A 12,727-nucleotide genomic window follows, 5' to 3' on the forward strand; every position below is an offset into this window, starting at 1 on the left:
CCGATGACTGATCTGGTGTCCTGTGTGGTATGCCTTTCTGGGTCACCTCCCCCTTTCAATGTCTTTGAGCTATTGTACATCTCTGCAATAATGCAAATGATCCTTATCTATAGAAATGCAAGTGAATTGTGTCTGGCAGAATGTAGTCAATTACTACCCTGTGAATATTGACCCGTTTTGCATCTATTTGTAAATTCACATCAGCACTCCTAATTGCCTATATATGGGTGCTGTGTGAATTCTCCTTTGTACTGGTTCTCTCATTCATTAATGATTCAAATTAAATTTCTGACATGTGCTCATTTTATAATTGTATAACAGCTGTGATTTTATCTTAATTTTTAAAAATTATCCTTGACCAGGAGTGACTTTTCATGAACCCACTCTATAGATCACAAGCTTCCTGTTCTTTTGAACCAGACTTAATAATCCAAATAGATTTATAAGGAGTGATGTGCGTGGCCAAAATGGGAGAAATTAATGCATTATCTGAATCTGCTGATTAATATAAATTGTCAACCTTATCAGAGAGAAAACCTACCACAGTCAATGTAGGATGGAAAGTTTAGGGTGGGAGAAAGACAAGTGGACTGAGAGTCAGCCTCCCTGTGTAACTGCTCTGAGCCTCCACTTTCTACTTCTGAGTTCTTGGACTTGGTTCTCCCTCCCTCCCCTCAAAAGGGTAAAGGACCATAAACTGTCTCATTGGAATATGAACTAAACAGCTAGGTGTCCATTTGCCATGCTTGGACACCTAGTCCATTCGCTAGACTGGGAGGAAGGTAAGAATCTAAATATGTTTCTGCGATGAATTTCCACTTCTTTTGTAATGGGGTTTGCAACTGGCTCGCATTTGGCACCTCTTAAAATAATTCTCTTGTTCTATAGTTTAACTTATTCTACTGTTATCCTGGAAAGAGAGAATAGAATGATTGCTCACTATCTAAGCCGCACAGGCACCCATGTCCCCTCTATCTGGAAGCCTTGGCTAGGCTGTGATGCCGCCTCCTTGAAAAGCCTTCCCTGGCTTCCCAAGGCTGCTTCAATGCCTTCTTCTTCTTCTTCTTTTTTTAAGATTAAATGAAATGATGTATTGTAAAGAACTTGATACATAGTAGATGCTCCCTAAATATTAGTTTCCTTCCTCTCTTCCTTTTAAGTTTTAGGTCACAATCCTATTCTGCAGTGGGATGATGTGGTCGGAAGCACTGATTCTTCCTTGGTGACGCTTCAATGCCTTCCTGAGGTGCAGTAGCAGCAGCCTGGACTGCATCCCCGCCCACAAGACCTCACATTGGAGGTACTTTCTTGTCTAGGGCTCTCAGCCTTATGGCCACTGGAGCTCTCTGAGAACAGGGCCTGCGAACTGTTCCCCCTGCAGAGAGTATATGCTCATTCACCACGTGATGAGTGGTGGGTAGATGAGACAAATCCTGGAAACAGCCATACAAGGGTTAAAATCCCTTTTAACCTGATTGTAAGTGGTGCTTTCAATAAATCAGGAAGAGGTGAATTCAGGCCATCCCATCTCCAGAGGTTCTTGTGAATATTAGTTAATGAGACAACGGGTTGCTTGGCTTTGTTCAGACTCACCCATGGAAAAATCCAGGACTCACTGCTTCCAAGAAAGAATCTGGCAATTCAAGATGCTAAATCAGGAATCTAACTTGGAGTTACAAAAGAAGATATGTTTTTCTTTTAAGGCCCCCAAATTTAGGTGTTCTGACACACACACACATGGAGTGGCAATTAATTTGTATCTCCCTTAAAATTTAATAATATTCGAACAGCAGTCTCCTCATTCCCTCTCTTGGCCTATAAGAATTCTTTTCCTCTCTATTTTTCCCCCTTATGAAACACGGCCATTATCATATAAATCTTTCTGGGGACAAATAATAAAAATGAAAATGATTTAGATGTGGAAAACCAAAATGGATTCTTTGGAATGGGTATGGTCACTAAAATATGTATTTGAACCTTAGAGTCTTTTATTTATTCTTGATCTTTTATTTCAGAGTCGCTACTGTGTTTTAGGGGTTTGTGCTTATTCAAAGTTTTTTACATCTGCTGATTATTTAAATGGTATGTCAACTTGGCAAAGCCACTGAAGTTATTCTTATTGATTTTAAAAAGATGCATTGGTGTGAATAATAACTGATATCTCCGTGAATGTTTTGCAGACTTCTGAACCCAGAAGCAGTGAGGGTAATGAGGCTGGTTACAGTGTAAATGTGGAGGGCAGGATTTACTTTCATCAAAAGGCTAAGCATAGGTTATCAAGCTTTTGCTAATATGTGTGTGTAAAAATGCAGGTGTATTTGAGTGTGCGTATGTATGTGTGTGAGTGTGTGACTGTGTGTGAGTTTGTGTGTATCTGACTGTGTGGGAGTGTATGTGCATATGTGATGTGTCACACACATACACACTTGGCCAGAATGATTGACACATGACCTTTGTGAATTCATGAGGCAGTGTAGCATGATAATGAAGCCAGTCGTGATTATAATGGGGTTCTCCAGTTTGTATTTCAACTAGCATTTTAAAAAGCTTTGCTCATGAATTAAGCTGGCATTCCATAAAGTGTAATTTTCAGGACTCCTCAAAAACTTGATAGTAAGGGTTTTTGGTGGAAATTGTCTAAGACCCTTAATGACAGAAAGTTATCTACTATAAACGCTCATTACACTCAGACAGAGGAACCCGGGTGCCTCTTTAATGTTATGAGACCTCAAATCATCAGCAACGGTCTGGAGAGCCCTGCATGATGGCATCACAACTTGTGTATCAGTGGTGAAATTCCATACCTAGAGCATGTCATGTCAGCAACCACAAAACCTACTCAGAAGATGAGGGACAGGGTGTCACAGCATCCTTATCACCAGACCAATTAGATAAAGTTTCCTTGGATGTGCTCAAAGGCGAGACAGAGACTTAAACTGTGTTTTCTCTACTATATATCTTTAGGGTAATTGATCAGAAGACCAGGAAATAAAACATATTGTGAAAAGATGAAATTATGAAGAGAAGGTATCTAAAATATATTGTGTGGTGCTTCCCTGGTGGTGCATTGGTTAAGTAGCCGCCTGCCAGTGCAGGGGACACAGGTTCGAGCCCTGGCCCGGGAGGATCCCTCATGCCACGGAGCAACTAAGCCCGTGCGCCACAACTACTGAGCCTGTGCTCTAAAGCCTGTGAGCCACAACTACTGAAGCCCACGTGCCACAACTACTGAAGCCCGCGTGCCTAGAGCCCGTGCTCTGCAACAAGAGAAGCCACCACAATGAGAAGCCCGTGCACCGCAATGAAGAGCAGCCCCCGCTCGCTGCAACTAGAGAAAGCCCGTGCGCAGCAACGAAGACCCAACGTAGCCATAAAAAAAAAAAAAATATATATATATATATATATATATATATATATATATATATAGTGCACCTCACTCTGTCCTGGGCATGAAATCTCATAGTTTTTTTTGACATTATCTCATTAAATACTCTGTCTCCCTAGGAAGGAGAAAACGGAGGCTGCGAGAGATTGAACAGTTTGCTCAAACTGATGTAGCTAAGCAGGTGTCAGAAGTGAAAGGCAGCCCCAGGTGTGACTCTTAGACACTGCTCCTTTCTGCCCTATGCCCTTGTTCTCTCCTGCTCTCTGCCCATGACGGTGGGAAGATTATCATGATCTGAAAGCTCCAGAGATTTGGGGAGGTAATAGCAGATGAATTTATGAAGGAAGTTTGCCCTGAAACTGTAGCAAAGCTGACTGTGTGAAGCCTCTGCCTTTAGACAGCGTTTGGAGACCAGTGATGGGACCACAGAAATTCTCAGAGGAGTACCACTGCCCTAAGAATAAGGAGGTAGCACTCTGGGTTCCTCCTCCCTAAGGCTCACTCCTCCATGCCCAAACTGTGTTTGGCTTAGCGGGGCTTCTGCCAGATTGTCTTAAACTCTCATTTTTTGTGAATACACCTATGGGCTACTTTTGGTCTCTTTTTCTACAGTTTCTTCTGGACAAATCATATTCATCCTGGGCTCAAAACCCATCTCCTCCAGGAAACAGGTCCTGGTTAAACCCTCTGAGCTGGGTTTGCTTCCTCTTTTATAGTTTCCATTATGTTATCATGGACTTTCTTTGCCCACTAATTGTATATGCCAGGCACGACATTGGTTCATTCATTTAATCTCCACAATACTCATTCATTCATTCATGAAATATTCATTAAGCATCTACTATATCTCAAGAACTGTACTACACTCCAGGGTTTGCAAATACAGACTCGTTCTCATGGGCTTTACAAGGGAGATAGAAGTTAACCAAGTAACTCAAGAAATATATAGATACAAGATGAGATAAGTACTTTGAAGAAAAGCAATATGGTGTCACGAAAGTATGTGACAGAGGATCTCATCACCCAGGTTGTGCGTATCAAGAAAGGCTGCACCAAGGAAGAGAAATCTGAGCTGAGATCTAGTGGGTGCATAACAGTCAACTGGAAGAAGGGGTGTGTGTGTGTGTGTGTGTGTGTGTGTGAGATGGTGGTGGTGGTGCGTGGCTAGGAGGCTGAGGGGAGAGGAGGAGCAGACTGCAGGAAGAAAAATTCCTTGGCAGGTGAGAGTGTGGTCCTTCTGGGGAACAGAAGATGGAGCAGAGAGGTGAGGGGAACAATGGTGCAAGACAAAGCAGAGAAGTCACCAGGGATGAGACCGTGTGGGTCCCGGAGGTCCCTGTAAGTATTCTGATCTTGACTCAAGGAAGTGGGAGGACATTAGAGAGTTTTAAACAAAGATTTGAGTGTCATGAGCAGATCTAAGGCAGGCACAATGATTATCTCCTTTCACAAGTGTAGAAGCAGAGGCTCAGATGGCTTGTGGAACTTTCTCAGGCTTCATGGGGGTCACACAGCTAAGTGAGTGGCTTGGCGAGGGCTTGAATCCAGGTGAGGTGATGCCCACACTCTTTATTCCTAAACATTCGGTGAATCCATGGCGTATGTCATTCTTTCTCTCTCACTTCTTAAGTCTGAAAAGGAAGCATCTACCTCTGGAGTATGAACAGAACTGACTGGAACCAATATTATTAAGCTCCTACTATGTTATCTTATTTAATCACAGCCATCCTACGAGGGCAGGGCTTATTATCACTATTTTCAAGATGAGAAAACAGAGGTTCAGAAAGTTAGGTAAGAGGCCCTATTGTCAGAAAATAGAGATGAGAATGGTATTTTGTTAAAAGGATTTTTTCTACCACATGGTTTAAGGAGAAAAAGATAATTCACAAAGCCCCAGTTCATTCAAAGAATGATACTAAATCCCCGAAGCATTGCCTTACACATTCTAAATCAAGAGCTTGGCTTTTAAAATGGGAACCTACAATCTCTTTGCAAAAAAAAATGAGTATGATTTATCACTCGAATCTTGCAGTCTATGTAACGCAGATATTTCACTTCTGGGAGTGAACAGTCCTGGTTTGCCTCGAAGCAGACTGTAAACATTTGATTCGTGACCAGACAACTTGACTTTTAAAGGCCTGTAACCGACTAACCTAAGCACAAAAACTTACGACCACCGCCAGGCAGCTAGACTTTACTCCTCAGTACCCCAGTAATAGTCTAGATTTCTCTGGAGTTATTTTTTCCATCTGACGACTTCAGAACAATCTTCTAATACAAAACTGTGGGATCTGCATAAAGGGGAGTTGTTAAATTTTAAATTCTAGACACCCAAATGATAATCTCAAGAAGGACCCAGTATACTATTTATTGCAAAGTAAATACAAGTCACCCTTGTTTCATCAGCAGATAGTTAACGTGGACTGCCAGTTGAGGGCAAGGCACCACCTCAGCGATGAATTCTAGGCAGCCTCTGCCTAGCAGAGTTTGCTGTATCTTTGATGGAACAGGGCTTCACCTGACAAATGCCATCTCATCCTGCTGCACCTAAGCCAGGCTGTTTAGGTAATGTTTACAACTCCAGCCAGTGAGTTCAGCATGGTGATTCTTCCTCAAGGATGGAGAACATTCAGATGTACAATAACCTAATTGTCTGAAGGAATCTAAGGAGCTAGGAACCAGGCCTGAACTCTGCCCTGGAAAGGTCCAAGAATCAACTGGAAGCAGACCACAGACGAATAATGAAAACTGACCTTGGGTGTGAGCGGGGGCGTTCCCAGACTCCTGCAGGACACCCACATCTGCTACGGAGTCCCGCTGGGTGTTGCACCAGGAGGGGCAGCTGAGCTGCCAGCGTTGATCCCGGTGGCATATGGGCCCCAGGAAACAGGGTCTAAATGGAGGTTTTTGGTAGCTCTCTCCTTTTAAGGGGATTTGGGGAAAGTGGAAGAGAAGGCTGATTTCACTGAGGAGGAACTATATTCAGGCAAAAGCCAGAGGGACCATGCTGGGGAAATGGCACAGACCTGAGATGCGGAAACGTTCAAAGAGCTCCAGGGTGGAAACAAGGTGTTCCAGGGCCATCTTCAGGGATGATCAGTAACTGATAACTTGACCTACACGGCATTTGGACAAGTGGAGTCCACCATAAAAATGGAGGCTATTTCCCTAATATTCTGACATTTAAGTGGTCTTCTGTGCTGATTTCTCTCTCCATGCTCTTCAGAAGAGCAAAGAACCCATCTCTAAGGGCCCATTTGGCTACAAAAGCAGCCCCTTGTATCCTGCTCTAGGACTGGAAAACACCAAAGCCTTCTCCTGAGATTACTTGTGTTTTGGGTCATAAATGGAGGGAAGAAGTGAGTTCTTTTCTTTGAGATAAGCCAGTGAACACGACATTGCAAACATCTTACTGACTACCAGTTCCTGAGTGTTTACCAGGACGGTGCTGTATATTTTGGGAACCTTATTCATTTTACCCTCACAAGTGCCTTAAGGGGAAAAGGTTATTATTATTCATTTATAAGTAAGGAAACCAGAGTAATGAGATGTTCAGACACCGCTTAAGGTCACACAGCAAGTAGGGTGTGAACACAGGACTGACTCCAGTCACACTACCCCTGAAACACGAAGAGACTGTGGTCCAGAGAAGGACCTCACGAGGGCCCCGAGGCTCACCTGTCCTCCCGTTTCAGTTACCCTGAAGTGGGATGACTCCTGAAACAGAAGTAGCTCCGGGTAGGAGCCAGGGGGAGCTGCCAGTCTCCAGCAGGGTGAACAAAGAGTTTTAATTTGATTGGTCAATCAGTGTTAATTTGGGCAGTAAGTACATTTTTGGTTCCGTTAGACCCCACAGGATGCCAAGTGCATCTGTTGCTCAACTTGAATGAAAACTCCCAGCAGCAGCTCTGGTGACGATGTGCTAACCGCTTTTAAAATTAATTAATTAATTAATTAATTAATTAATTAATTTTATTTATTTATTTTTGGCTGCGTTGGGTCTTTGTTGCTGCGCGCGGGCTTTCTCTAGTTGCAGCGAGTGGGGGCTACTCTCTGTTGTGGTGCACGGGCTTCTCATTGCAGTGGCTTCTCTTGTTGCGGAGCATGGCTATAGGCACACGGGCTTCAGTAGCTGTCGCTCGTGGGCTCTAGAGCGCAGGCTCGGTAGTTGTGGCGCACGGGCTTAGTTGCTCCGCGGCATGTGGGATCTTCCTGGACCAGAGCTTGAACCCGTGTCCCCTGCATTGGCAGGCGGATTCTTAACCACTGCACCACCAGGGAAGCCCTAACTGCGCTTTTTAAAGTGTGGTCCCTGGACCAGCAGCATCAGCACCACTTGCAGACCAGTTAGAAATGCAGATTCTCAAGCCCCACCCCAGATGTGCTGAGTCACAAACTCCCGGGATAAGGTCCAGCGATCTGTGTAAACCAGCCCTGCACACTAACATTTGACAGTAGTTGCTCTAAGACATTTGGAGGTAGTGCAGATCGAATTATATTTTTTCACATGGAACGATACTGACTTAAAATTTTTCTTTCATTCTTTTTTTCCTTTAAAAATATTTTTACCTCATTTCCAGATCTTCGTTCTCTTGTGGTATAAATTTGTACAAGGCAACATAGGTGTTCATCTGTAATTGGTCTTTGGAAAGAGGTCCCTGAAGGAGAAAATAAAAGAGAAGTGAGAGAAGGAAGGAGGAAGAAATGGAGAGAAGAAAGAAAATAAGAAATGGAGAAGTTAAATGTAATTCCAGTGTATGGATCTTAAGTGCTAAAATACCTAACTGTTATTAAATACTTTGCTCCAAACACAGATTTATTTTTAATTTCCTGGCTGAGTTTGATTTCACCACAAACTATTTGAAAACATTTATGTAGAACTCTTTGTCAGAAATACTGCAATTTTCTTTGAATCAATTTTTTTTCTTTGATATAGTTGTTCATGAAAGGTGGGCCCAGGCGAGAGACTATTCTCTCTATAGACAGGAGACATGTGAATAGTAGTAAACAACTTCCATTTCCTAAAATGGACTTTTTTTCAGTTAGTCTACAATTTTGTATCTAGCATATCAAAGGAATCTGGGTATATTCATCCAGAAATTCGTTCACTCATGTTGTGGAAAATTACAGATTTGGGCATTAGACTGATTTAATTTATGTTATGGTATCACCATCTACTGGCTATGAAACTTTGTAGTAATGATGATAAAAGCTACCATTTTTGATGGCTTACTGTGTGCCAGGTATTATGGTACATGGATTAGCATGCTCAAAACTCACAACAGCCCTGTGAGGTCGATTCCACTGTGTCCCCGATTTGTACACTATACAAGAGTCTTACAGGTATTGTGTAAACATTAGCTATTATTATTAACTACGTAAATGTTAATCCTATATAAATGTTTATGCTTTATAACATACATAATTTAAAAGTATATAATATGTAACAGATATTGTATGTTGTATCATTACATATGTATACACTATATATGTAATATATAATTGTATAATATATTTAAATGCATAATATAATAAATATATGCCATATATAGAAAATATAAACAAAAGTTGTACACAACTACATTCTTTTTATCTGTGATTCACTCTGCTATCCAAAGCTCAAGTATTTTATGAAATATTATTCTAATTGCATATGTAAATTAACATAAAATGTAATAAATATATACTTATGTACTTTAAAATAGTCATAATATATTACATAATTATATAATTAACACACTGTAGAGCATATATCAACTTGTATGTGACATACATAACAGAAACAAAAGCATACAGTATAAGGCTTATCCTTTGTACCCTGGATGCACTGTAGTATTTGTTTTGCTCAATGATGTCTATGCTATGTACCTTATGCTACATTATTCTCTAAAAATGCTGGTCTGGGACTCCCTAAATCAATTTCATGACCCACTTGGGTGGTGACCTACAGAATGATCTAAGGACCCTGTCTGGTCTGTTTTCCAAGACATCCATGAATACCTGGTGGTTTATGTTCTTTGCTTGGTCTCTGAAATCGTCAGTGCCATTTTCTGGATACGTGAACACTGAAAGAGACAAGAAAAAGCAGGAGCTTTATGAATCCAGTCATCAGGTTTTGGAAACATGCTTGAAAGATGTAGCTTTATTTATTCCCAGCACCATATCTTCGACTTGACCTCTCCCCGCCTTTTCCTCATCCTCAGTGACCCAGCTCTCCTGTCATCTTCCACGTGATGCTCCTCGTCTCCCTTGAGCATCCTGCATCACCCTCTCTGTATGCCCACACCTTCGTACAGGCCTCCAGGCCAGCATGCATCCTCCTGTATTGCTTGGTCTCATTTGGCAGAGTTCTTCTCAGGAGCAGAAACCATGTCATTAATCTTTGTTAAATGTATCAAATCATTTGTTAAGGGGATGGTAGGTGAGGTATGGCCCGATTTAATTGTATTTGAACTCAGTTTTTCAAATATCAGATTCTTTGATCTCTATTCAACATCTTGACTCTAGTTTCTTAATGATTTCTACATTCTATTTGCAGAGTAAAGCTTTAGTTTTAAACTTCAAAATACTTTCTCAATCTCTTACTGTCAATGCACTGGGGCTGCTGTTGAGAAAGAAAATTAAATAGTGGTTTCTCATTTAGTTTATTCTTAGAATACATAATTATCTGCCTTTTGCAGTTAAGCAGCCACTCTGTGGCCTTCGTTGAAGAAAAAGGCTCCTTACAATGGGCAGGAGTTTTCACCGTCCACACACACAGCTGTGGGAGGTCCCTGATGGGTATGGGGGGCACTGCCTTAGCTAGTTCAATCAGTCACAATTATCTCAGAGACCAACATCATGTATCTTCCTTAAATAAAAATAAAAGGTAGCAAGTGTTTCCGAGTCTATACAATAGGGTTGTAGTGTTGAAATTAATCTACCTTTTAGATGACTTGACATTAAAAAATAACACATTAGGGCTTCCCTGGTGGCGCAGTGGTTGAGAGTCCGCCTGCCAATGCAGGGGGCACGGGTTTGTGCCCCGGTCCGGGAAGGTCCCACATGCCGTGGAGCGGCTAGGCCCGTGAGCCACGGCCGCTGAGCCTGCACGTCCGGAGCCTGTGCTCCGCAACGGGAGACGCCACAACAGTGAGAGGCCCGCGTACCGCAAAAAAACAAACAAACAAAAAAAAACACATTAGTCTTCCCTTTGGCCCTCCCTCAGAGGATCAAGGATACCAGCAGAGGAAGAGAAACACACCACGGAAAACTCTGTACCCTCTTTCATTTAATGCATCGACAACCTCCACTGTCCTTAAAATGGACTCAATAACTGTGATGTAGAAAACACACTTCAGAACAAGAGCCCCTATAAATGTACTGATGCTTAGCAAACATCTGTTGCCCATGGTTTATAGTTCCAGAGCCTGTGGGTACAATTCCATTATCCCTAGGAAGCCAATATGCAGTCACTGGAGGCGCTCTGCTTTGTAGGAAAATGGAAAATGAAGGGCCTTGTCTGCCTCAATATTTGGCTACACAACTTCCCGGTTTAAAGAGTAGAGACGAGCACACTTTTCTCTGGTTTTAAGTGATTACCTGAAATCTTGGCATAATTTGATTCCATAAGTATAAAACTGGATACATTTAGAGAATACTGAATGTTTGAATGGAAACATGGGAAGAGCATCTTAGAAAATTCTTGATTGATCTAAAAGGGGGACTACATAAGGTACATATGCAATATTCAGTTTGACTGATTTTATAATTTTGTAATTTCACATTATTTTAGCTTTTCATTGACTATCCATTAGTCATCACAAAAATGTGTATCATTTTGTGAACTATGCTGAAAATTATTTGAAGTGACTCCCAATGTGTTTTCAGCTATATGGTTGCAAACAGAACTGGAACACTGCCAAAAAAAAAAAATGAGTTTTAAAAAAACAAACAAACCATTCCTTCTGGCTATTTCTAAGACTGATTTGAGGGGAAAGGCATAAAGAAAGGTAACTATTTTACCAAAAAAATGTATCAGACACCTTTTATGTTTGGTACTTTTAATTCATTTCATTAAAAATAATTTGGCCGTTGATTTCACCCATGGACACACTCAAAATCTATGTCCATTACCCAGGCATATTTTCTAATGTTACAGATGCAAAATGAATCTTTAGTTTTTGCTAGTCCCCAAAGAGCTTTCCTCTTTTCCTCTTCTATATTCTGTCTTTATTTTTTACTTTGCAGTCCTGGGAGGCCCATGTCTGCCTCAAGATGATGATTTGGTTTTTCTTCTTTAACCTGGTCATGTACAAGTTACATTATCAGCTTATTTGACATTGACTCACATTTGCATTCCCAGAATAAGTTCAACTTGGTAATTATGCACTGCTTTTCTAAAATGCATTATTGGGTTCAGTGCACTAGGATGATTTTGTTTCAGATTTCTGCATCCATACTCATGAGGGGGACTAGCCAGCGATTCTGTCTCATGCTGTCTTCCTTTGATTTTGAGGTATTATACCAGTCCCATAAATTAAGTTACAGAATGCTGCTGCCCGTCCTCCTGTGCACCTCCTGTTGTCCTGAAAGAGCTTATGTAATCTGAAAATTTTACCTTCCTCAAATGTTTTTTTTTAAATAAATTTATTTACTTATTTGTTTATTTTTGGCTGCGTTGGGTCTTCATTGCTGCGTGTGGGCTTTCTCTAGTTGCGGCTAGCGGGGGCTACTCTTCGTCGCCATGTGCAGGCTTCTCATTGCGGTGGCTTCTCTTTGTTGCCGAGCACTGGCTCTAGGCGAGCGGTCTTCAGTAGCTGTGGCTCACTGGCTCTAGAGCTCCAGCTCAGTAGTTGTGCAGGGAAGTCCCTCTACCCAACATTTAAGGAGGGATTTCCCTGGTGGTGCAGTGGTTAGGGATCCGTCTGCCAATGCAGGGGACACGGGTTTGAGCCCTTGTCTGGGAAGATCCCACATGCTGCAGAGCAACTAAGCCCATGCACCACACCTACTGAGCCTGCGCTCTAGAGCCAGTGAGCCACAAGTACTCAGCCCACATGCCACAACTACTGATGCCCGCGTGCCTAGAGCCTGTGCTCTGCAACAAGAGAAGTCACCACAATGAGAAGCCCGTGCACCGCAACGAAGAGTAGCGCCCGCTCGCTGAAACTAGAGAAAGCCTGCGTGCAGCAACGAGGATCCAAAGCAGCCAAATATAAATAAATAAATAAATTTATTAAAAAAAATATTTGGTAGAATTTATTTATAAAGTTGTCTGGGATAAAGTTGTCTGGGCCTGGTATTTTTGTTGTGCAAAATCTTAAAATATTGAGTGTATCCACCATAACTGGAAGCAAAGTC

General features: G+C 41.8%; 1 protein-coding gene across 1 annotated transcript in view; it reads right to left on the reverse strand.

The window, feature by feature from the left end:
* Window positions 1–12,727, reverse strand: part of STAC (SH3 and cysteine rich domain) — a gene marked incomplete at both ends in the record, with an annotated part of 100,673 nt that overhangs the window by 16,206 nt on the left and 71,740 nt on the right. Inside the window, 2 exon segments of the mRNA XM_079712136.1 lie at window positions 7,955–8,043; window positions 9,386–9,450. Coding sequence (XP_079568262.1) covers window positions 7,955–8,043; window positions 9,386–9,450 — 154 coding nt within the window.

Source organism: Hyperoodon ampullatus (assembly GCF_949752795.1).
Source record: "Hyperoodon ampullatus genome assembly, chromosome: 10".
NCBI lineage: Eukaryota > Metazoa > Chordata > Mammalia > Artiodactyla > Ziphiidae > Hyperoodon > Hyperoodon ampullatus.